The sequence below is a fragment of the Felis catus genome, chromosome B2 (genome assembly GCF_018350175.1).
Source record: "Felis catus isolate Fca126 chromosome B2, F.catus_Fca126_mat1.0, whole genome shotgun sequence".
Taxonomy (NCBI): domain Eukaryota; kingdom Metazoa; phylum Chordata; class Mammalia; order Carnivora; family Felidae; genus Felis; species Felis catus.
In genome coordinates this window covers 129,194,212-129,221,139 of record NC_058372.1, presented here as the reverse complement: position 1 = coordinate 129,221,139, position 26,928 = coordinate 129,194,212, and the positions used below count along the sequence as shown (strand labels likewise).

Sequence of the window (26,928 nt, the reverse complement as noted above, 5' to 3'; positions counted from 1 at the left end):
AATACTCAAAAATCTATCAATGTAATCTATTATAATAACCATCCAAAGAAGAAAAACCACATGGTTGTATCAATTGATGCAGAAAAAGCATCTGAGATATTCAACATCTGTTCATAATAAATACTCTCGTAAAGTCAGGTAAAAGGGAACCTGCTCAACTTGATTAAGTGCATCTACAAAAAACCTTCAGCTAACACCACACTTCTTTTTTTTTTTTTAAGTTTATTTAGAGAGAGAGAGAGAGAGCACAGGCAATAGCGTGGGGGAGGGGAGAGAAACCCACGCAGACTCCGTGGTGTCAGCAAGGACCCCAACATGGGGCTCAATCCCATGAACTGTGAGATCATGACCTGAGCCAAGATCAAGAGTCAGAGGCTTCCCAGGCACCTCCAACTAAAACCATACTTAATGAAAGCTTCCTTCTAAGAATGAGAAAGAGACAAGCAAGTCACATTTACCAGTCCTATTTGTTGTACCATACTGGAAGTCCTAGTCAGGCAAGAAAAGATATAAAAGGCATATAGATCGGGAAAGGAGAAATAAAACCATTCCTAATCACAGATGACATAATCATCAATACAGAAAATCCTAAAGAATCTTCACTAGAACTAATAAGTAAGTTTAGCAAGGTAGCATGATACAATTGTACTTCTGTAAACTAGCAATGAATAATTGGAAAACAGATTTTTAAAAACATATATCATTTATAATAGTTTTTTTAAAAGAAAGAAAAGAAATACTTAGGTATATGGGGCACGTGGGTGGCTCAGTCGGTTAAGCATCTGACTTCGGCTCAGGTCATGATCCCACGGCTTTTGAGTTCGAGCCCCGTGTCGGGCTCTGTGCTGACAGCTCAGAGCCTGGAACCTGCTTTGGATTCTATGTCCCCCTCTCTCTGCCCCTCCCCCGCTCATGCTCTCTCTTTCTCTCCCAAAAATAAACATTAAAAAAAAAAGTTAAAAAAGATAGGTATAAACCTAATACTGTTTTCTAAAGACTTCAAAATGCCAATGAAAGAAATAAAAGGGCTAATTAAATGGAGAGACATAGCAGTTCATACACTGTGACAGTCAACATAGTTAAGATATCAATCCTACACAAATTGCAATATAGATTTAATATAATTCCAATAAAAATCCCAGAAGGATGGGAATGCAAGCTGGTGCAGACACTCTGGAAAACAGTATGGAGGTTCCTCAAAAAACTAAAAAGAGAACTACCCAACAACCCAGCAATTTTTCACTACTAGGCATTTATCCAAGCGATACAGGTGTGCTGTTTCGAAGGGACACATGCACCCCCATGTTCATAGCAGCAGCACTATCAACAATAGCCAAAGTATGGAAAGAGCCCAAATGTGTGTGTATATATATATATATATATATATATATATATATATATATGTGTGTGTGTATATATATATATATGTGTGTGTATATATATATATGTGTGTGTATGTATATATATATATATATGTGTGTGTATATATATATATATATATATATATATATATATACACACACAATGGAGTATTACTTGGCAATCAAAAAGAATGAAATCTTGCCATTTGCAACTACGTGGATGGAACTGGAGGGTATTATGCTAAGTGAAATTAGTCTGTCAGAGAAAGACAAAAATCATATGACTTCACTCATATGAGGACTTTAAGAGAGAAAACAGAGGAACATAAGGGAAGGGAAATAAAAATAATATAAAAACAGGGAGGGGGACAAAACAGAAGAGACTCATAAATATGGAGAACAAACTGAGGGTGACTGGAGGGGTTGTGGGAGGGGGGATGGGCTAAATGGGTAAGGGGCACTAAGGAATCTACTCCTGAAATCATTGTTGCACTATATGCTAACTAATTTGGATGTAAAATTTAAAGAATAAAAAATAAAATTTTAAAAAAAATCCCAGAAGGAAAATTTTGAGAATATAAACAATCTGATACCAAAATGTGTATGGAAAGGCAAAGCAACTAGTCAAAACAATTTTGAAAATGAAGAATGAAGTTGGAAATACTGTGATATCTAATTTTCAGACTTATCAAGTTACAATAATCAAGACAACATGATATTGATAAAGGATCAGACAGATTAAGAGAACAGAATAGTGAGTCCAGAAATAGACCCACACAAATGTGAGTCTTAATTTTTGACAAAGACCATGTGGCCAATTAATTTTTGGCAAAGACACAAAGGAAATTCAATGGAGAAAGCATAGTCTTTTCAACAAATGCTCTTGAAAAGTTCTTACGAATGACGCCAAAAACATGATCCTAAAAGAAAGGAGTAATAAATTGTATTTCACCCAAATTAAGACCTTTGCTCCATAACAGTCACTGTTAAACACTGAAAGACATTGCAGCGCCTGGGTGGCTCAGTCAGTTAAGCATCTGACGCTTGATTTCGGCTCAGGTCATAATCTTACGGTTTGTGAGACTGAGCCCTGCGCTGGGCTCTGCACTGAGAGCATGGAGTCTGCTTGGGATTCTCTCTCTCCCTTTGCACTTTGCCCCTCTCCCCTGCTTGTGCTCTCTCTCTTCTTCTCTCTCAAACCAAACTTAAAAAAAAAAAAAGACAAGCTACAGTGTGACAGAAAATATCTTTAATAACATATCTAATAAAGGCATTATATCTAGACTACCTAAAGTACTCTCAAAACTCAGTATTAAAAAGAGAAACAGCTCAATAAAAATTGTCCAGGGGCACCTGGGTGACTTAGACAGTTAAGCAGGTGACTCTTGATTTCGGTTCAGGTCACAATCTCAGTTTGTGAGTTCAAGCTTGGCATTGGGCTCTGTGCTGACAGTGTGGCCCCCTGCTTGGGATTCTCTCTTTCTTGTTCTCTCTCTCTGCCCTTCCTGCTTGCTCTCTCTCTCTCAAAAACAAGTAAACAAAAAACTCCAAAAACACAAAAACAAAAAAACACCCACACACAAAACTGGCCAGAAGAGTTGAACAGATCTTTATCAAAGGGGAGTACATGGAAGAAAAATATGTTTATTGATTTTTAAAATGATACAAAGGTGATTGAATGGGGGAAAGGATAATCTTTTCAACAAATGGTATTAAAATAACTGGGAACGAACCTTGACCTAAACCTTGTATCTTAAATAAAAATCAACCCAAAATTGATCATAGATCTAGATGTAAAATGTAAAACTATAAAAGTTTTAGAAGAAAACACAGAAGAAAGTCTTTGCGATCCGAGGTGAGGCAAAGAGATGAGACACAACACAAAAAACATGACATGTGATGAATAACTGATAAACTGAACTTGACCAAAATTATGAATCATTACTCTGCAAGAGAGATGAAGAGAATAACAAGACAAGCTACAGTGGGAGAAAGTATTTACAAATCACATATTCAACAAAGAACTTCTACAGAGAATATATAAAGAACTCTCGAAATTGCACAGTAAGAAAACAACCCAATCACAAAATGGGCAAAGGACTTGAACAGTACCTTTACCAGGGAGGATATACAGATGGCAGATATGTACATGAAAAATAGTTGAGCATTAGTAGCCATTAGGGAAATACAAGTTAAACCTATGACAACATGCTACTACATACCTACTAGAATGTCTAATATAAAAAATAAGGACAGCATATCCATGTTCACAGGGGCACCTTTTATAACAACCAAGAGGTTGAAGCAGCCCAAATGTCCCCTGACAGATGAATGGATGAACAACATGTGGTAGATACATACAATAAAATATGATGCAGTGAAAAAAACAAAGGAAATGCTGACGCACGTTTCAACACGAATGAAGCTTGCAGACATTTTATGCTGCGTGAAATAAACCAGTCATAATAGGATACCTACTGTATGATTCCATTTATATGAAATATACTACAGTAGTCAAATTCATACAGGTAGAAAGTAGAATGGGGATTACCAGGAGATATGGTGAGTTGTTCAATAGATATAGAGTCTCAGTTCCGTAGGGTGAAAAAGTTCTAGAGATGTATTTTATAACAGTGTAAAAATACTTTACATTTCTGAAGGGTTCATTTAAAAAGGTTTAGATAGGGGCGCCTGGGTGGCTCAGTCGGTTGAGCGTCCGACTTCAGCTCAGGTCACGATCTCACAGTCTGTGAGTTCGAGCCCCGCGTCGGGCTCTGGGCTGATGGCTCAGAGCCTGGAGCCTGCTTCCCGTTCTGTGTCTCCCTCTCTCTCTGCCCCTCCCCTGCTCATGCTCTGTCCCTCTCTGTCTCAAAAATAAAGAAACATTTAAAAATTAAAAAAAAAAATAAAAAGGTTTAGATAGTTTACATTTTAGGATATGTCTTTTTACCACAATAAAAAATAATAATGACAATACCAAGTGCTGGCAAGAAAAGGGAACAATGGAACTTTCTTACATTGCTGGTAGGAATGCAAAAGTCCAGAAAATAGTCTGTGGCAGTCATTTATCAAGTCAAACATGCACTTAATGTATGGCTCAAAAATCTCACTCCTACCTATTTTCCCTAGCGAAATGAAAACTTCTGTTCACATACAAGAAAACCTTTACATGAATGTTTATAGCAGCTCCATTCATAACTACCCCGACCTGGAAACAATCTATGTCCTTTGACAGGTGAATGGATAAAGAAGCAGGGTGATTCTTCTCAGAGCAGAGAAGACTACCCAAAAATCGTAAGGAATGACTCATACATGCAGCAACCCAGATGAATTCAAAGCTGAACTGGTGAGTGAAGGAAGCCAGGCTCAAAACATTTCACGCGAATGATTTCAATTTTTGTGACATTCTTGAAACAACAAAGTGATAGTGAAGAACAGAGCGGTGGTTGCCAGAAGTTAGGAGTTGGGGAGGTGATAGTGAGGGGGTAGGGTGTGATTATAAAAGGACAGCACAGCAGGACTGAGGAGAGATAAAACTGTGACAGAACTAATAATGGTGGCAGTTACATAACACAAACATATAATGAAAGTCACAGAACTACACACACACATACCCCATAGAAAAAGTATTAGAGTAGTGAATGACCAAGAAGATGACCTCTTTTGAGAAAGTCATGACCACAAAGGCAGTAACAATGAACTAGTTAGTAGTTCCTTTGTATATATGCTTCCAGCCTTAGCCAGTCACAACTACTTCTGAGAAAATCTCAGCAATCCAGCGTCAGACTTGTCAGGAAAGACAGCCATATTTTTCTGTGGACTATCGGCTCATTGGCCCATGGCTACAGTAAAAACGAGACGCAAGGCAGAGAAAAGTTTTGGAAAAATCAAAACCCTATTTGTGTTTTCTGAAAGGCCTAAGGTTTGACACAGCAAGCACAAGCCAGTGCTCAGTGAAAAGCTTCATCCCTAGAGCCCCAGTTTGCTGGGGGTAGTTTACAGGAAATGATTCCAAAAGGGGTGCCAATAAAAGACCACAGGTAAACTTGAGGCTATGAGGTCTGGGGGCTCCTGGGTGGCTCAGTGGGTTAAATGTCCTACCTCGGCTCGGGTCATAATCTTGTGTTTCGTGAGTTCGAATCCCACATCGGGCTCTGTGCTGACAGCTCAGAGCCTGGAGGCTGCTTCAGGTTCTGTGTCTCCCCCCTCTCTCTCTCTCTCTCTTTCTCAAACATAAATAAACATTAAAAAAATCTAAATTAGAGGCTATGAGGTCTGGAGTGTGCAAAAACCATTCCAGTCATCCCTGGGCTGTGACCTCTGCTTTTCTTCCTCAGAGAGGAGCCACCAACAGGCAAGCTATAAATATAAACCAGTTTTCCCCTTAAAAGCAAAGGTGAAAGGAGTTGGGAAACATCTCTCTTTGCTCTGATCTGGAAAAGGTAAAAGATACCCAGAAGGAATGGAAACAGTACGGTTAAGGCAGTTACAAAGAGAAATGTCTTGAGAAAGAAAAGAGGAATCAAAATGACAGTTAAGAGGTTGCTGGGAGAAAAACAGGTAACACAAGGAGAAGGAAACGGATGCTGTGCTTGATGTGGATCTGGAAACAGGCAGACAGACGGCCGAGAGGAGCGGTACGCCCGAGACACTGACGGACAATGCTCTCGAGCCTTGAAACTTTCCCCCTTTGTTAACAACTGTACCCCTGGAGCATAGAACGACATGTAGGCTCATGGTAGGAGGCTGGTGAATATTCGCTGTGCGAATGAACAGCAAGTGAGTGTCAGCAGGAAGTCAAACAGTGGTCCCTGAGGAGCGCTTACTGATGTGCGTGCTCAAGGTGGCGCCTCACATGGAGACCTGGGTGTGGTCAGAAGGAACGCTGTCTTCCCCTGTGTGTTTCTCAGGACACACAGAAGGACATGCCAAGACTCCTACTCTCCTGATTTTTAGCAATAGGAATAATTGTCTTCCCCAGAAATAATCAGACAGCCCATCTAGTCAGAAGTCCTGAGCAGGAAACAGAAAGACGCAGAAGGCTGGGCTGTGGTTTTCTTCTCTTCTGGCTGAAGGTCATGGGATAGAGAGAGTGGACAATAAAAGTGAGTGGCTACTTGAACTGATGGTCTCAAATCAAGGTCTGATTTTCTGGACCATACATTTGTACAGAAATGCTAGGCCTGGCAACTTACGGGGTCCCTTCCGTGGAAAAAGAAGTAACATGCGGGGCAGAGACTGACTGGTTTGGCCTAGTGAAGTGAACCTTAAAGCTGAATTAGAGAGGGAGGAAGGCACTTGGATAATGGTACAAAATCAGGTCCTTTGGAGGACAGCAGCTAGGACAGAAGACACAGCAGCAAAGACTTCCAGTGCTTTCAGAAAAAACAGCATCCCAGAAGTGTGAGCATGATATGAACAGGTGCAGAGGCCGAAGAGAATACATCGAGGAGAACCAAGGTGTCCACACAGTAAAGTAACTCTTTGAGATGTGGTGGGACAGGGTTTGTGATAACTGGAAAGAGACCAGTCTGACCCAAAGGGGAGGTCTAATGTAGGAGGGAGCTCACCCGGCTGGACATTGTCAAGAAAACACACAGAATTGAGGAAGACATATGTTGGAGAATATGCAGAAGGGTACAAAGAAATGACATAGAGCACATTGTTGTACGTACGTAGGGGGTAGAAATGGATCACCCAGCTTGAAGGATTTGGCTGTTCTTCTATATGTAGAACATTAAGTGAGCAGAAGATATTTAATTCCTAGTGATAAATTCTTGTCATTTTAATAACAAGATGAATTCCTATTCTGGATGCAATTCTAAATATAAAAAAATGTGGCTGGCAAAGTACAATCATAAGAATTTGGGGGAAGTCCCCATGTTATCTTGGCATTAAAATAGCCAAGAAAGGGTGGCGCCTGGGTGGCTCAGTCGGTTGAGAGTCCGACGTCGACTCAGGTCATAATCTCACACTCACGGGTTCGAGCCCTGCGTCGGGCTCTGGGCTGACAGCTCAGAGCCTGGAACCTTGCTTTGGATTCTGTGTCTCTCTCTCTCCCTGCCCGCTCCCCCCCTGCCCTCGCACTCTCTCGCACTCTCTCTCTCTCTCTCTCAAAATAAATAATAATAAAAATATAAAAATAAATAGCCAGGAAAGGGAACATGAAGTCTAGCTACACTGTGGGCTATGTGAGAGGAAGGACCTTGTCAGGCTTGTTCATCAAGTGTCCTCAGAACATGCTGCCTTGGGCCAGGTACTCAATAAAAATGTACTGAATAACCTGGACAATTTAGTATGGCCCCATGCTGAGAAACTCTGAATTGAGAATACATCGATGGGATGAAAGAACTTTAAGAAAAGAAGCAAGGACCATTATGTAACACTGTGATCAGGAGATCTGTATAAATACACATACTAGTGCCAGGGGGTAGCTGGAAACATTGGAGAGAATTTCTTTCAAGTCGACGTAAAAGAAAAGTTCCTCAATAATTAGAGTGAGGAATTAGGAGCTCAGAAGCTGAAGGAACCACTTCATCTTGTCAGGTTTGCCGGGGACAGTGGGCATTCCTGCCTTGGAGACAGATCCAGATGACTGGGAAGGCACTCTACAGCCCTAAAATTCTTAATTTAAGTGTAAAATTCGGACGATATTTTCCTATAGTTTCAAGAAGTAGTGTTTGGCTGTATGTGAACAAATCCTAATTGTAGCCAGTTTCAGGTATATTGTGGATCAAACTGAATTTTGTAAATTAGTTTTGAAACATACTTGTCATCCCAAGTAATTTAGCAAAGCAGTATTGCAGACAGCATTAGCATGTAAGCAAAGGACCATTTACCCGAGGAGATCATACATGAATTCTTTCAATTTATAGAGGCATTCTCTGAAGAACTTGATATCCAGACCCACCAAAAAAACAAAACAAAACAAAAAAAACCACCAACATATGAAGGTTCTAAACTTGGACTCCATGAAGCTCTATTTCTGATACTCTGTCAAAATCTGGCTCTTAAATTCTAACTTCAGAAAGAAAGCTGTAGGGGTGCCTGGATGGCTCAGTCGGTTGAGCGTCCTACTCTTGATTTCAGCTCAGGTTGTGATCCCGGGGTTGTGGGACTGAGCCCCACAAGGGGCTCTGTGTTGAAGGTGGGGCAACTTAAGATTCTCTCTCTCTGTCTCTCCCCTGCTGCCCCTCTCCCCTACTCACATGCATGTTCTCTCTCTAAAATTAAAAAATGAATTTAAAAAAACATAGAAAGGAAGCTGTAACAAAACGTTTATATTACGAAGTTAAATTCCTTTCCTGGATTCTCGCTTCTCTTCTAGAATTGTATCGCGTGAAATTACATGGTTTGTCAGGAGCCATGGTGTCAGCAACAGATATCAAGATTAACAACCAAGAAGTTCATGAATGTGAGGTATTTTAATTGTTAAACGACTGGATAAAGTTTATAACGGACTACATTCAGTAGGTTGACACCACTGTTAGAAGGAAATACATGCTCTCACTCCTGTGATTTCTTACTTAATAGGATTTCCCTGAGTGCGTTTCTTCCCCTCCCTTGTGTCTTTGTTCAAGTGTCGCTTTCCTAGTAAAGTTTCTCCAGGGGCGCCTGGGTGGCGCAGTCGGTTAAGCGTCCGACTTCAGCCAGGTCACGATCTCGCGGTCCGTGAGTTCGAGCCCCGCGTCGGGCTCTGGGCTGATGGCTCAGAGCCTGGAGCCTGTTTCTGATTCTGTGTCTCCCTCTCTCTCTGCCCCTCCCCCATTCATGCTCTGTCTCTCTCTGTCCCAAAAATAAATAAACGTTGAAAAAAAAAAATTTAAAGAAAAAAAAAAAAGTTTCTCCGGCCACGGGCATCTTAAACTGAAACTTACCTCCCACATTCCCTATTCCTTGCTTTATGTTTTTCCTTCGCACTTTTTAATATACTAACTTTGGGGGTTTACTTTCTGCCTCTTACCGCTACTAGAATATAAGCTCCATAGGGGAAGGCAGCATTGTCTCCTTTGTTCCTTGCTGTACCACTCTCTGTAACAGTGCCTGACACAGAGTAGATGTGGATGCTGAGCAAACATCTGTTGAGAAGACAAATGAGTGGAGGGCTCGGCAGACCTGGTCGGGCTGTGTCGTTTTTGGCTTCCTTCTGTATATAACTTCTTTCTGTAACTTCCTGTGGGGAGATTCTCTTCCCTTCCTCCAATATGGTGCTAAGGTAAATGATACACAAAAGTCCTTCCATCTTTTAGATGGAAGAAGAACAAGACAGATGGTAGAACAAGACAGATAAGATCAAAATGCTGCCATTTATCAATGCAATCAGACCAGCCCTTAACAAATATCGTCCTAGGAAAACCTTCTACTTTTGCCCTACTTTCTAGATAGAGAAAATAATCCCAAACAGAGACATTATGCTGCTATGGTTACAGAGAGCATTATCTTTAATAGGACCAAACATAAATTTTGACCCTTGTCAACCATTTTTCTGTGCCTACACTGCTGAAATTAGGCAGGTAAGTGGAACCTAAATTATTCTTCCGACCAAATCCTTCTCACAGCAAAAACTCTAGTATATGAAGCAAACCCACAAAGTAGGATCACCTTTCAGTGCTCAGTCCTCACCGATCCGGGTATGAAGTTATCTTCTAGAGATACAACATAGTGCGACGGTCAAAGGTACTGGCTGTGGCACCATATTGCCTGGGTTCAGACACCACCTTTGCCTCCGTCCGGGTGTGCCTCCTCGGGTAAGTCATCTGAATTTTCTGGCCTCAGTGTCCTCATCAGTAAAACTGGGACAACAGTAGCAGTGACACTTCATAAACTTAGATGATTAAATGAGTTAACGTGAAGAAACTGCTTGGAGCAGAACAGAACCTGGCACGGTGATATTATTATTAATAGGGAATGCAGAGTACCAGTAAATTAAAGCTTCGACCAGATGCCTCTCTACAAACCACTCTCCATTCGCAGAATGCTGATAACTTGCAACAATGTTATCTAAAAATCTAGACAGGCATTCCTTCTGCATTACTAACAACACAACTCTGGAAGCCATGGTTATGATGAAGATAAATTTCTTTATTTAGGAGTATAACTTACTTTTAAAATAAGGGCAAAAGAGAGGAAAGAGAAATTTTCCTTTATTATTTTATTGACTTCTTGAAAGTTGTACATGGTTCTAATTGAGAGTACCTGCTTTTGGTTAGTATTTTATTTACTGTCTTTCTCTTTTCATTATGATTTTTCAGTCTTCAATTTCTTTTACAAAGTCCTAAGCATCCAGTGCTGTATTTTTATAGTGGATATTCAATAAATAAGCAATTCAAGGCACATTCAAGAGTACATACTAGGTATAAACTATTATATAAAGCACCTGAAGTGAGGTAAAAATGAGGGAGCAAGTCTCTGCCCTTAAATATTTTACATAGCAAATTAAGAGCAGACACATAAATTAGAGAAGTCAAACTATACATATTTTTAAAGAATCACAAGAAAAGGAGGGAAGGTTCATATTCAGCTGATACAAAATCAAGGTGAAGAATGTGTTTAAGAGGGGCACAGTGGCTCAGTCGGTGAGTGTCCTACTTCAGCTCAGGTCATGATCTCCCGGTTTGCGGGTTTGAGTCCCACATCAGGCTCACTGCTGTCAGCAACAGAACCCACTTTGGATCCTCTGTCCCCTTGTCTCTGCCCCACTTGCACACTCTCTCTCTCAAAAATAAATAAATGTTACAAAAAAAAAGAGTATCTTTAAGAAAGAAGAGATGTGTCATGACCCTTGTATGACACAGTATTTCCCCCAGGTGTAGCTGTGGGAGGAAGAAAGGCCTGGAGACAAGAAAGCTTAGGGGCACGTTCAGTAAGTGACCCTGCATGACTGAAAGCCAATATAAGTGACTATTTGAGAAAAATTAGGGGAAATGTCAGTTTGGGTTACACTGAGGACAGCTGCAGAGTCTGGAATTCACTTAGGAAACAATATGGGGTCAGTCATACTTTTGAGCAAGAAGCAATGGGACCCAAGTTCCACCTGAGGAAAATTCCTTCATGGTGGAATCCAAGATGAGCTAGAGGAGAGAGGGCGAAGGTGGACAGTTTGCCTACCTATTTCCCCGAATCCACAAGAAGCCTCGCTCTTTCTGGCCACCTCGCTCTTGAGCTATGCCTTTCCAGCAACAGGAGCTCCTGGACCTGAGGTTTGGGGTCTGAGGGGACCCCTCCCCAAAACCCATACACTGCTTTCCACTCTATACAGTGAGTTTACGTCCTCAGTCCTCTGGTAACTTCCTGTCCTAGTTACCAGCTCTATTTCCTGGTTCCTGGAAAAACAAGGATGGGAGTTCTGTGAGTTTTTCTATTCGCATAGCCGGCACCATCTTCCCATGAATACTACCACCTAGTAAAGAACGCCCTGGCTACTAAGGCCTGCCCGGATCCCCCACTCTCACTCTCCGGGATGCTCTGTTATTCTACTTCATTGGTGGAACACGTGACATTTTGGTCTGAAATACCCACTGTTCTATTTGCCTGACCTGAGGCTTGGGAAGTTATCATTGTGGTTACTCTGGGATTCCTGGCAGCTCCCGGCATCCTGAACTTTCTGTCAGCCTCACCAGCCGGGTCAGGTCCTCCTGTGGGCAGGTTTACTGCCAGAACCTCACCTCTCCCTACCTTCTCTAGCATTCTGTAGGTTTCTACAGCTAGTACAGCTAATACCTAAATACAGCAAAGAGGCTACCTGCAATAATAGAGTGATAAGGATCAGACAATGGGGACTGAGAAGAAAGGCTAACGGTAGAGACCTTGCACTAGGAGAAAACATGTGAAAGGTTTTGGAACCCTTGGAACGTAGAAGATGGTAAGAGGCAAGGAAAAGTCAAAGGACTCCATGGTTCAAAGTCAGGATGCCAAAGAAAGCCATGTCTGCAACAGCATGGATAGCTGGGATTGGCAAGGATCTGTTTTGCATGGGAATGTATTCTGTACGTAGTACTTTCCCACTGCCTCTTCCCTCACTCTGTGTTCATTCACAGCATCTATCAGCACGTTACCTCTTTAGAATGAAAGCTCCAGGAGCGGCAGGAACCTTGCTTACTCACTCAGTGAAGAATACCCAGCTCCAGAACAGTGCCTGGCATGCATCACATTTTCAGTGATATATGTAGAACTTATGAATGGATCTGAGGTTAACATGCACTCCTCAGGCACTGCTACCCATCAAGTGCTTGGGTAGATGTGGCTAGGTCTTGGGTGGAGGCTTGGTTTGGAAGATATGAGAAGAGATGAGAAAAGCACATTCAAAGAAAGAGACGGGTTAAGACACATAGCAAATTCCTTAAAAGGTTTAGGGGATATGAGAAGGGGGCGGGGAGAGAAAAGAAGAGAGAGAAAGGAAAGTCAAAGACAACCAAGATAATGACATCTTTTGTAAATCAAGGAAGGACTAACCAGTGATGGCTAATGTTGCAGAGTTTGGAATGGATGGCAATGAAAGAATGACACTGAATTTCCTGGTTGGGAGGCTTGGAATGTCATCAGAGGAGCACTGGACACAGGGGCAGATGGCAGAGGGAAAGGAATGACCCCGTGGAGAGAACGTGGAAGCAGTGACACAGGCTGTATTTTCAAGATGTTTGGTCTTTTCCTTTTTTTTTTTTTTTTTAATTTGAGAGAGAGAGAGAGAGAGAGAGAGAGAGAGAGAAAAGAGAGCGGGAGAGAAAATGCAAGCAGGAGAGAGGGGCAACAGAGAGACAGGAAGAATACTAAGCAGGCTCCATGCTCAGTGTGGAGCCCAGCATGGGGCTCGACCCCATGACCCTGGGATCATGACTTGAACAGAAATGAAGAGTTGGACACTCAACTGACTGAGCCACCCAGGTGCCCCAAGATGTTTCTCTTGATGGTAACAGACTATGCAGAAATTAGAGGAACAACTGTGTTTAGACGGGATTTGTTTGTGTTCTTAGCTTTGGGGAGATGGAAGCATATTTAAAGATCCAGAGGGAGGAGCCTCAGCCACTACCCACACCCCACCCCCAGAGAAAGTTAGAAAAAAAAAAAAAAGGAAGAAATTATTGTGTAGGAAAATAAGTATAAATGACCTTTGGAGTTCTAAAGATACAGAAGGGATGTAACTATAAAGACCAGAGAAGGGCCCTCGCACCCAGATGATGAAAAGAGGCCCCAGGGGAAAGTAAATGCCAAGAGGACTGTTTTCCTATCCTAGAAGTTGACAGCCTACGGACCAGCCTAAACAGAGTTGAAGATACAGGTAACTTTCCACTTTAAAATAAGGCCAGAGAACATGAAGTCAGGGCACAGTCCCAAACAGGACGGCCCTCCAAAATATAGCTGACACTCAAGGACCACCAAAGCAGGCAGAGGACAGGACCCTTCTTCTTTTCTTTTTTTTTTTCTTTTTTTAGATTTTTATTTTTAAGTAATCTCTACACCCAACGTGGGGCCCAAACTCACAACCCCAAGATCAAGAGTCTCATGCCCCATGCTCTGAATAAGAGCCTTCTTAACTACCACCACCATATGATTACAATGGCATTTATTACAATGGCATTGATAAATCACTGTTGCATCCTATCCATTACCAACTAAAAATCCTACAACAGAAACCCAGACTAGGAAAAGCAGTATTAATCACTATGTAGTGAAACACAGTAAGATCCACATCCAAGCGACTATAATGCCAGGAGTTCAGAAGGAAAAACAGAGAAGATTTACTTTTTTTTGAAGAAATGCATCTTCTTTCGGATCCCGACATATTGTGGGATGTGCCTACGGTGTACTTTATAGTTTGCCAGATAGCACATGGCCTGGGTCATATCCAGACAATGAGAGCTCATTGTTTGGGACAATTTATTAAAGAAGAAAACACCTTTCTCTTGGTTATTTCCAAATGCATCAGTTTTCCTGAGGACGTGACATCTTTCCTCAATGTGAATAAAACATATGTTATACCATTTTGTGCCTCCCTGTATTTTAGCCTTTACTGATACACTTCATAAAGTTCAGCATTAAAATAAGCATATATATAAGGTGATAATAAAATACTTTATAATGGGACACTTCATAACATGAAATACAAGTAAAATATTATTAAGAATATGGGTTTAAAAAGAAAGGACAAAAATAAATGTAGCAGATAAATTCACAAAGATTTGTTAGCACATCTACTTGGCTTGTTTTTATTCTGCTATGCCACAATATTGATGCAAAAAAAAGAGAGAGAGAGAGAGAAAGACATCAAATAACTTTTTCAGGTTTTTAATGCACTTTGGTAGCTTTAGGAGCTAGGAATATAGTATCCACAAATAACTCCTTGGAGCTACATACACTTCTATAAAATCCTGTGTGAATCTGAAAAGAAAACAGAAGACAAAGATGGGGAGGCTATCCTCAATAAAGATGGGATAACATAAAATAATAATGCTGTTTAAAAGGACTAATCTTAAATATTCAGGGTTACAGACTATCTACTGTTAAAATAATTAAAAAGGGATGACAAAGAAAAGTGAAGGAGAATTTCTTGGTAGCTGCCTTTCTACATTAGGGAGAGAGAAGTTAGCAGCCTAGATTCAAGTAAAGGGCAAGCTACACAAATGAAGACACTTCTTTCCACCTTCCCTTCTCAGTATCTTCTCACTGCTACTCCCTGGAGCCCCACTCCCATCTTGGGTAGCCATGGTCGCCTGAAGAGCCATATTCTCTCAGTGCTTAGGGAAATCCAAGAGGGGGACAATTAAGAAGACCAGTATGGTTCCATTCGAAACTGAAGAACAAGGGAGAACAAGATATCCAGCCAGGGGTTAGAAGGAGACAACAGAATCTGGAACTGAAAGCACTTTAGAATTCAACTCCTTCAACTCTGATCTGACTTCCCCAAGGTCACATGGCCCCTAGGGGGCAAGGACAATATCAGAACCCAGGTGTCCTCACTCAGCACAGCACTCTGTCCACTTCCCACTGCCTCCTCATCCCAGAAGTCAATTAGAAACTACAGAAAATTTAATAACCAAGCTAATCTCATTGCCCCTAAACCAAATCTCTCTTTTTTTCTATCTTTTCGTTATAGAAATTTCGAATATCTCCAAGTAGAGAGGTGAGAATAATAAACCCCATGTTACCCATCGCTGAGCTTAAACAATTACCACCTTGTGGTCAGTCTTCTTTCATCTATACTCACCCCACCTCCAGGATTATTTTGACATGAATCCCAGATACAGTATCATTATATCTTTTTAAACATTAAGTGCTCAAAGAAGTTATAGAGCTGCAAATGCATCAGAGACAATTTTGTTAGGAATGTCCCAATTCCATACCCTTGTGCTATCTGATGTATTTTCTTTCTTTCTTTTTTTTAAAGATTTTAAGTAATCTCTACACCCAATATGGGACTCAAACGCACAACCCTGACATCAAGAGTTGCATACTCTAACGACTGAGCCAGCCAAGGGCCCCTAAGGTATTTTCTATTTTATTTTATTGCCCTAGAACTAAAGGCCAACTCTCATGTCAGCACAGAACAGTAAGATATGCTCTGTGACCCTGCACATACAATGACAATATTAACCTTGGGGCAATGAGGAATTCTGATGAAGGGACTGTATTAGACAACAAGCACAGAGAAAGTTGAACTTCTATCATGAGATAAATGGCTTTCTACCTTAAAGATCATCCCACTGATACTGGACACCTGTTTAAGTTAGGCTTAATTCTGGCCCGAGATCTAAAGCCCATTTCTTCCGTGAGTCCACATGAAGCTTTAACACGAAGGTTAAATAATGTCTAACATGAAAGGTGCTAAATAACGTAATTCTTAAAGTATAACAAATCCACAAAATAATTATAATAAATTTTCACACCAGCAGTGTTATGACTCCCTTAGGAAAGAAACCATTTACTTGTCCTAAAGGCATGATGGAAATTTTAAATTTAACAATAAATACAGCAACCTTTTTCCTTCAAACAGCCATTTAGATTTTGCCCACAGAACAAATACATTCAAAAAAGACATTAAAAAGTTTTTTAAGTTAACAAACAGGATTGTACTGCTGGAACTCAGTAGATAGACAATAGTGCGTGTGTGTGCATGGATACTTCAGCTACAATGTTGACAAATAACATTTCTGCTTCTAATTTTCTATTTCACCTCTCCCTTCCTCCACACTAGTTTTCTGTATGAATTTACAAGTATATATTTAAAAATAAGAATATATTTGAAAGTCAATGAGTGGAAAAGGAGGCAAATCAGAACTTTTAGGTTGTTTCATCTTTAAATTAATTTCATTTCAAATATGGATTTCCTTTTCTGGGAGAAAAAAGCCTTATACGACACAATTGGTTATCTTTTCAAAGATTTAACAACTCATCTTTTAACAAAGTTATGATATTCATACCTGCTGAGGTTTCTCTGAATTTGTCACTGGTCTTCTTTTTCCTCCATTTCCAAGGCTTAAAGATTTTACCGATGGTGGAGAGTTTCCCCTTTCTCTTGAAGGGAGGTGTTTGGGAGCCTGCTGTTGGGCCATCTGAATTTGCTATGGAAGCTTTGTCGAGTCCATCAACTGTATAAAGAAAAATAAAGTCAGAGAAAAGCTGTAATAAAAAGTTGAAACAACATCATGTGTTTCTTCCTGTACTTTAATAGCAAGCATGGCCACTTTAATTGGAATCTCACATAAAGTTTATTTTGCCTCACTTCCCAGGGGCATAACTCCCCTGATATCAGTCAGTAAATCAATCAATCAGAAATTACAGTCCCCTCAGATAATCATTTTGGAGAAACAGAAGAGACGCAAGAGACTTACATACTAGCTAGGGCCAAATAAAGGCCTGCAAAACACAGCTGATTTTATCTGTAGCAACTACATCGATGTTTTGTGAAGGAACAGAATATTCTAAGTAGTAAAAGCCTAGTTTGCGAGCATAATTCATTCCAGAAAGAAACATGCTTGTAATCCAAAGCACTTGTATATCAAAGCGAATTTCAAGAACCATTGGCTCAGTTGGGATCATGTGACATCTAGTGTCACATTCTACTCGTATTACGAGACATCGCTCGTTTTTCAAGTTAAAATTTATTAGAAATGTTTCCTTGTCTTGCAGAACATTCGCAGAGCAAGTTACTCGCAATCCAAGGTTTTAGTCTATTCCTGAAATTGGATGTTCCTCCAGAGGCTAGTATGGCAGTCTCAGTAATGAATATTATAGTTATGGTGTAGTAAAAACCATAGTTTCTCCTTCACAAAATAAAACTTAGTGCCAAGAAGCTAAATTCTATTTAAAAAAAATTTTTTTAACTTTATTCATTTTTGAGAGAGAGAGAGAGAGACAGAGCATGAGCAGAGGAGGGGCAGAAAGAGAGAGGGAGACACAGAATCCAAAGCAGGCTCCAGGCTCCCAGCTGTCAGCACAGAGTCCAACACGGGGCTCAAACTCACAAACTGTGAGATTATGATCTGAACTGAAGTCAGACACTTAACTGACTGAGCCACCCAGGTGCCCCTAAATTCTAATTTTTATGGTGCTAAAATTATCTTTTGCTCCTATTGCATTAAAAAAAAAAGTTTTCAGCTTCAAATAAACTGGTAATTTTCACTAACAATAAGAAATGTATGGAAAGGTGGGTATTGTGTGTGGTAGAATGTATCTTTAGTGACTTAATCATTTTATTAATCAGAAAAAAGGCCCAAAACCCTAAGTTGCCTTGCAGGAAGTTCAAAACAGAAGGAAGACAATGATGGCTTATGTTATTCCAACCATTAAATTTTAATGACAAAAAACTGGAAGCAGCCCAGAATGGATAAATTATGGTACTGTTCATGCAATGAAATAACACTCAGCAGTAATAATAATGATAAAAACCCATTGATACATTCATACAAAAAGATGAATGTGTCTCAAAAACATTGTGCTGAGAAAAATGCCAAACACAACAGAATACATACTGTGTGGTTCCATTTATATGAAGTTCTAAAGGAGCCAAAATGAATTTATGACAATAAAAAAAAAAAAAGGCACAGAGCCTGCCTGAGATTCTCTCTCTCCCTCTCTCTCTCCACTCCTTCACTCTCTATGTCTCTCAAAATAAACTTAAAGTTTTTTTGTTTTTTTTTTAAAATCACTTGACATACCAGAACAAGAAAAATCTTAAACTGAATGACAAAAGACAATCAACATACACCAACCCCTAAATCCTTATGGGCTTCTTCCAAAAATGGAATGATAAACTCCATTCTTCCCTCCTGCAATATCTATCCTAATTTCAGGTAGAAATGCAAATCCTGCAGTGACATATGTTTCCTGACCCTACTTTACCCTGCTCATACTGGCCAAACTGCAATAGGCAGGAAGAAATATGAAACAGACTGATTTTGAAGCTAAGCCACAGTGAAAATGTAAAATCCTTCTTTACTTCACTTCCTCAAAGAAGGGGTAAGCCGAGGGAGGAACTGAATGTATGGTGTTTCTTCTTTTTTTGCGATTTTATGCTGAAGGGCTTAGTTTTGAACAATTTAAATGCTGCGAAACATATAAGGGCTGACTGTCACAGATATAGGAATGAGAGTCTAAATCTCAAATCTGTCTCTGTGGCTAGAGACACACATCCACTTCCCATTTTCTTTCCAGCCACATATCCAGTTCCCTGACACTCCATAAAAATTCTGCTTTTGATCCAAACCCTTGAAGAATAATCTACTTTTTCTCCTGAAAACAAAAATAAACAAAACAAAAATTACATAGTTCTCTAGGTGACAGATGGAGAGATTGAGTGAGTGAAGAATTAAAGCCTTAATGTTAAATTCATAGCTGCATAAGAAATTAACTGCTGTTATCTTTCTTTATTATGCATTTACAGTTCCAGTCTTTACCTCTACTCTGGAAAGGGCCTGGGCCAGTGCCAAGGACCAGAGCAGTGCACACATATGCATATCTTTTTTTCTGACTGAATGAATTCACCTGTAATTTTGTAATTGTTGGGTTAGTAGAGCAAACCATATTTGCAATCAGGAACCATATGTCGGCACAGTTGGCCACACCGCCATTGTACTTCTCTTAAATCATGAATGTGTAGGGGATTTTCACTGCTTTTGAGTAGTATGCACATAACATAAACTCTCCTCTCCTCCCAACACCCAGAATACTGCCGGTTCCATTGAATTTTGCATTTCCATGTAGATGAGAACACATTGCTAGGCAAATCCCAGATGAAAGTCTAAATTTCCTGACTGTTTTAAAGGCTAATTTGGATCAACTTTCATGATAAGAAGAGTATCCTGTTCTTCACCAGAAGTTTCTTTTTCACACTTGAGATCAACATTTTAAAATATTTCAAAATATTTTAGATCGTTAAATATTTTAATATTGTGAAATACAGTCATTAGCTGTTCTAACATAGACATTTTAAATGGCACAGCTAAGTCAATTTTCCTACCGAATGAGCTCACACCTAATAGGACTTCTCCACATTACCAATTGTTGAGAATTCAGAGAATACGGGCAGGTTTTATTTTTCATTTAAACAGAAATTTACCAAATAGGCAGTTAACAGTAATGTACCAATCCTCTGTTCCATGGCTGTAACAAATTTATTCAACTCACACATGAGATGAACAACAGAAGAAATTAAGTAGGGGGATATGTGAGAACTCTCTCTCTCTGCACTATCTTTACAACTTTTCAACAAATTTAAAACTATTTTAAAGTTGTATTCATTCATTTATTCATTCATTCATTCATTCATTTATTTACAGAGCTTGCTTACAGCGGAGGGGCAGAGAGAGGAGGCAGAGAATCCCAAGCAGGCTCCCACTGTCAATGCAAAGCCCAACATGGGGCTCAAACCCATGAACCACGAAATCATGACCTGAGCCGAAATCAAGAGTCAATGCCCAACTGACTATGTCACCCAGGTGCCCCTAAAACTATTTTAAAATAAAGCATTCATTTTTAACTTAAAAAAAGTTAATTTATTTTTGAGAGAGACAGTGCATGTGTGCGTGCATGCATGCAAGTAAGAGAGGGGCAAAGACAGAGAGGAGACAGAATTGAAACAGCCGCTAGGCTCTGATCTGTAAGCCTAGAGCTCGACATGGGGCTCGAACTCACGAGCCATGAGATCATGACTTGAGCCGAAGTTAGATGCTTAACCGACTGAGCTACCCAGGCACCCCTATTTTTAACTTTTTGAGGAATTTCCATACTGTTTCCCAGAGTGGCTGCACCAGTTTGCATTCCCACCGGCAGTGTAAGAGGGTTCCCCTTTCTCTGCATCCTTGCCAACATCTGTTGTTTCTTGAGTTGTTAATTTTAGCCATTCTGACAGGTGTGAGATGGTATCTCATTGTGGTTTTGATTTGTATTTCCCTGATGATAAGTGATGTTGAGCATCTTTTCATGTGTCTGTTAGCCACGTGGATGTCTTCTTTGGAAAAGTGTCTATTTGTGTTTTCTGCCCATTTCTTCATTGGATTATTTGCTTTTTGGGTGTTGAGTCTGATAAGTTCTTTATAGATTTTGGATACTGACCCTTTATCAGATATGTCATTTGCAAGTATCTTCTCCCATTCCGTGGTTGCCTTTTCACTTTGTTGATTGTTTCCTTCACTGTGCAGAAGGTATTTATTTTGATGAAGTCCCAGTAGTTCATTTTTGCTTTTGTTTCTCTTGCCTCTGGAGACGTGTTGCGTAAGAAGTGTCTATGGCCAAGGTCAAAGAGGATGCCGCTTGTGTTCTCCTCCAGGATTTTGGTGGTTTCTTGTCTCACATTTAGGTCTTTCATCCATTTTGAATTTACTTTTGTGTATGGTCTAAGAAAGTGGTCCAATTTCATTCTTTCACATGTAGCCATCTAGTTTTCCCGACACCATTTGTTGAAGAGACTGTCTTTTTTCCTGCTTTGTTGAAGATTAGTTGACCATATAGTTGTGAGTCCATTTCTGGGTTTTTTATTCTGTTCCACTGATCTGTGTGTCTGTTTTTGTGCCATAAAGCATTCATTTTTATAAATGTGGCATTAGCTAGCATGGAGGTGCATGAGGATGAGGATTTAAGAGCTGCTTAAGGATGAGGATATCAGCTGTAGGGAGACCTTAGAGGGTACTGCCTTTTACTAACAGTAAAAATTTCTGCACAAAGGAATTTTGGAAGTTACTATGCTTTAGGATTGCCCATCTTTCTCTTTAAAATCTCTTTTTATCAATATTTTCAATTCCTAGTATTTTATCACTAAGAGGTATTTACAGGTCATTAAATTGCTATTTCAGCACTTTTTTACACACAATGGACCCAAATAAGGTAATTGATACTCAACATCTTTCAAAGGGTAGATAATGGGACTTGAAAAATGGTGTCAGGAAGTATCCACTCCCACTTACTGTGAGGCCATACAGAGAGAGGAGATCCAAACATACCCCCAATACTCTCTCTCTCTCTCTCTCTCTCTCTCTCTCTCTCTCTCTCTCACACACACACACACACACACACACACACACACACACACACACCATGCTGGGATTAGAATCATGTACTGCTAACATAGAATGACAAATCTGGGAATAAAAAGTTCTTTGTTCTTTATTTTTAAATCATTAAAGCTGAACTGTTTTCAATAATAGAATTTTATTTGGGAATCAAAGTAGATTTAAAGAACTGAAACTTATTTCATGACAACCGAGGATGTATTTCTTATCCATTTTTTCCCCTGCACTCCTGGGGATGGGACAAGAGCGAACGGCACAACTCAGGAACAGAAATCCCATGGCTCATGCCGGTGTGAAAGGGCTGATGAACAGGTACCCCGCAAGAACCAGCCACTGACCCGCCATGAGTTTCATCCCCTCCTGTAAGCAAGAATTAGTAAGCACTAACTGATAATCAATAATATTCACTGAGCATTTACTGCATGCCAGGCACTGTGCTGAGTACTTCACCTGCATCTGCTCATGCTAATTCTCACAAGAGCTCTGAGACAGAGATTATTATTAGTCCCATTTTGGAGATGAGAAAGGTGAGATTCCCAGAGACTAAATATCTAGCTCAGTATTTGGCAGTGTGTGTGTGTATGATAATGAGTAAGTGTCTTCCTCACGTGACACACTTGTGTGGGTGGCGGAGCTTGGATTTTAGGCAGAGACAGCCCGCTTCACCACGGCATGGCAAGGCCTGCTTTAACTCGGGGCTATAGAACACACCATGTAAGGTCCTGGGAGATCACAGACAGTGAGACAGGATTTTCACCCTTATGGAGCCTGCAGGATGGTTGGGGAAGCAGGTGTGATCAGTGCTCAGCGATGCCAGCAGGTGGGGAGGCAGTGAAACAAGGAAGCAGAGCCCAAATGTGGGAGCCCAGAGGGGAGCAGTAAACGCTGACTGAGGTGACGGGGGACTGTTTCACAGGGAGTAAGAGATTTGACCGGGGACCAAAAAAGATCAGTAGACATTTTGGTGGAAATCAAGGAGGGAACGGCCTGAAAGTTGACCAAATCAAGGATGGCTGACCTTTTAAAGTAAAGCCAAGAAAAACGTTCTCATTGCCATTCTGCTCTGCTCAGAATAGACCCATGATATGTCTTTATGGGAAAAAAACGAAAGCAAACTCAGAAGGTCATGTCTGAACATGTGAAATGGTTAAACGTGAACATTTTTACAAAGGAACTAGAGAATTAGTGAACTTTCTGTATATCAATGTATATACCATTACTTAAAATCATAGAATAATGCAATTTTAGAGTTAGAAAAGATCTTGATTGGTGTGGGGAAAAAATTGCTTTTCATCGGCTGACAGCTTAAAAAAATAATCAACATTAAGGTAGTAATCATGGCTAAAAATAGTTTTTAAATTATTTAGCCATCATCTTTTAAAACCCATTTAGAGCAAAAAGAATAGACTGTAAACAAGAAATTATATTTAAAGAAAAAGAATAGAATGTGAAAAATGCTGCTATCAATAGAGGAAAAAGAAGGAATATTAATCCCCCTGGAGGAAGACTGCTCTCATAACTTGACCCTGTATTTGCCAATTTCCAGAAGCTATAATGTTATGTCAAGGGACCTGGAGTAAGATTAGTCATTCAAATTAATACTATGGAGCTCTTTCAAAATAATTTTTAGGTACACATACAGGCAGGAAAAGAATTTGTATAAGCAGTCACCATCCAGATCAAAGTCTAGAATCATTTCCAGACCCGAAAACCTTTCTTGTGCTTCTTGCCAGTCAATACCCATCCTCTCCCATCCCCCAAATAACCCGTTTTAACCCCTATTACCACCGATTGGTGTTATCTATTCTTGAACTTCAACTTAGTGGAATTATGCAGCATTACTCTTCCGTGTCTGTCCTTTTTCACTGAACTTTATGTCTGTGACATTCATCTAAATACATGAGCTATCCAAAGCAAAGCTACCTAGCCACAAAATGGAAATGTGCTATCTTAGCAAGACCCAAGACAACAGAGCCCTTGACAACGACGAGCTTTATGCAAAGCTCTTCTATGTATAAAGGATATCATTACTAATTTCTTTATGTGGAAAACGCAAATAGCACCTCCTTTCCTTTACCAGATCTGCGGGAAAGCTAATCTATCTTTTTGAGATGGACCTGAAACCGCTAAATTGGAAGATCCCCTATGCAAGATTAAAGGTGGAGAAGCAGTGTATTTTCTGGAAATAATGACAGCTTTGTGTTTATTTTTACTCTGCATATTAGGGTATGCAGCAGTTCTGAGCTATGCAATCCACAGAAACACTTGAGTACAACAGTGTTCGTTCTGGGAACTACAGCTGTGTTTAACACAGGAGTTCTACGTTATCCTATGTATATTAAAAACCTATGTGTGAAAAAACTGAGACCTAGGAAGACTATGTGGCTTTCCAAATCATTAACTAATGGCAAAGACATAATCTAGGTCATGTGATTCCTGACCCAGGCCTTTGTCCCCACTCCATGATCCTGTCCTCCTTGGAATATGACTGGGGAGCCGGAAGCACCTCCTGGTAGCTCTAAAAGAGCATTAAGACTCTTTTTGCAGAACAAAAAGCAAAGACAGTGCAGAATTAGAAAAGACAATAAATTTCAGTTAACGTTCTGGGTTTCAACGATCCAACTGCAATGGTTAACTAACTGTAAGTGAAGAAGAGGGTTGGGTCCCAAGCCCTGTGACCTTCGGCAGGCACCCCAGTATTTCATTGCTGAAATTAGGAGACTAAGTTACATGATCTCTAGGCTCCTTTCCAACTTGAAAAATGCTATGATTCTCATACTGATTTGTGCTGAACGTATCGATCTTTCAGGCCACATTAAGACCAGTTCTAAGTGCTTTATGAATATTGCCTCATTAACTGTCAACGCAACCCTGTGAAGCGGGTGCTATTAGCATTCCCCCTTTATAAATAAGGAAGGTAAAGCCCAGAGAGAACCAAGTAATGTGTCCAAGGTCACAAAGCTGGTATTTGGGCTTTAAAGGAAATAGTCTGCCTCCAAGAGTATCCTTTGTACAAAATGGAACAGAGGGACATAGGTGGGAATGGAGAGCTAGTTTAAGAGAAGGCAAGACATAAACCCTAACGAACAATAACTCAGTTCTACCTCTGGCTGCTTCCCTGGACTATTCCAAAGGATGACGGCAGGTACTGTTTTGTCTCTTAAACAATCCCAATGTCTTCCCCGGTAAGTTCATGCTGGTTGCAGACAGAGTGTGCTCTTCACCGATGCTAACTATGGTCTTCTGATTGCCCGTAATCCTTATTCATCATAGTATTAGTTTTAGGAATTTGATATCATCAGTTTTTTAACTTGTTTTTCTAATGGAGGCAGCCATTATTTTTAAACCCCCACGGGGAAAAGCTACTAAAGACTTCCATCTGTCTGCAAGCACTGACAAAGAATTTCAGAGCTTAAACTTGTGGCCGATAGGCCTGAAGAATGAGTATGTTTGTGCAGCTGTATGACATCCTCATGCTCTGACATGCACAACATCCCCTAGACTTGCTACAGGATATTTAACAGATTAAATAATATCACTTGTATTGGGGCCCTGAAGAAACGTGATTGAGTAGAACAAGGATCACTTTGCAAACGGAAAATCACTTTTATTGTAAAATAAATGCATTTCAAGTTTCAAATACCACTGGTATCACAATAAGCAAAGAGTACTATGAACAGATTTGATGGCTCTACTTGGGAACAGCAAGAATGCTGCTGCAGAAGTGAAAAATAAGAAAAAAGGAAGCAATCAACATTCTACCTTCCTTCCCCTACCCTAATCATCTCCTATAACTCCCGAGTCTGAGTGGGGAGCAGGTCATGGCGTGTGGAGATTATACTGTGTTTGTTAAAATGAAGAAAAGGTTGACACAGCTCCAGTGGGCAAACCACCAACCAAGAGAATTTCACTTCCTCTATGTTAAAGATAATGACCACTCGGTTTGCTGAGCATAGGCATAAGGATGAAACTTAAGGGGGGGTGCCTGGGTGGCTCAGTCGGTTGAGCGTCTGACTTCGGCTCAGGTCCTGATCTCACAGTTTGTGGGTTCAAGCCCCGCATCAGGCTCTGTGCTAACCGCTTGCTCAGAGCCTGGAGCCTGCTTCAGATTCTGTGTCTCCTTCTCTCTCTGCCCCTCCCCCACCCACACTTTGTCTCACTCTGTTTCTCAAAAACAAATAAATGTAAAAAAAAAAAAATTTTTTTAAAAAAAGGACGAAACTTGGGGTGCCTGGGTGGCTCAGTCGGTTAGGCATCCGACTTCAGCTCAGGTCATGATCTCACAGTCCGTGAGTTCGGGCCCCCCGTCGGGCTCTGTGCTGAACGCTCAGAGCCTGGAGCCTGTTTCGGATTCTGTGTCTCCCTCTCTCTCTGACCCTCCCCCATTCATGCTCTGTCTCTCTCTGTCTCAAAAATAAATAAACGTTAAAAAAAAAACTTAAAAATGGATGAAATTTAAGGGGAGAAATTGGCGGACCTTATGTATAAGGTATAAAACCAAATCAAATGAAATTTCTTAATTATTAAGTAAGCAGCTAAATCCTGCCTGAGCAAAATTATGAAAAATTTCCCATTGTGAATGAATGTAACAGAAGTATTAATAAAATAATCCATTAAATTTGGGCCAATTATCTTTAGGTTAAAAAGCTGGTGAAGAAATAAGAGCCTTGAAAATCTACATATAATGTGATAACTCTGTCTATAGTCCAACAGTCTCCTAACAGTCACACCAAGTCACCAAGGCTGGTATCTGTGAAGAGAACGGTGGCCACATGCAGAATTCTGGACTATCTACCCTACAGGCTTATACGGTGTCAGGCAGCCTTGCTGGGAGGAGAATTTACGTCATAAAGAATCCCCAGGGCTCCCAGATTTATATCCTTGTAGTTCAGTTAAGAGGTGACTGCAACAACCAGGCATCTGAACTTGGAGAGCAGTGAAAATGAATTAGAAATGATAAATGGATCCAAGGGACATTGAGGAAAAAGAAGTGAGGAGACAGGGGAACTATCTGGAGAAGTCACGAAGAATTCTACAGCTTGAACCTCTCTGAGGTGTGGTGGAATGTC

The 26,928-nt window shown here is 40.4% G+C and overlaps 1 protein-coding gene across 8 annotated transcripts in view; it reads right to left on the bottom strand.

Annotated features, from left to right (window-relative positions):
• The window catches only part of PHACTR2 (phosphatase and actin regulator 2), a 273,832-nt gene that overhangs the window by 86,861 nt on the left and 160,043 nt on the right, over positions 1 to 26,928 (bottom strand). For all 8 annotated transcript variants that reach the window (XM_045058152.1, XM_045058149.1, XM_045058147.1 and 5 more), the window contains exon 2: positions 16,775 to 16,942. In XM_045058152.1, coding sequence (XP_044914087.1) covers positions 16,775 to 16,942 — 168 coding nt within the window. The remainder of the gene's footprint in view (positions 1 to 16,774; positions 16,943 to 26,928) is intronic.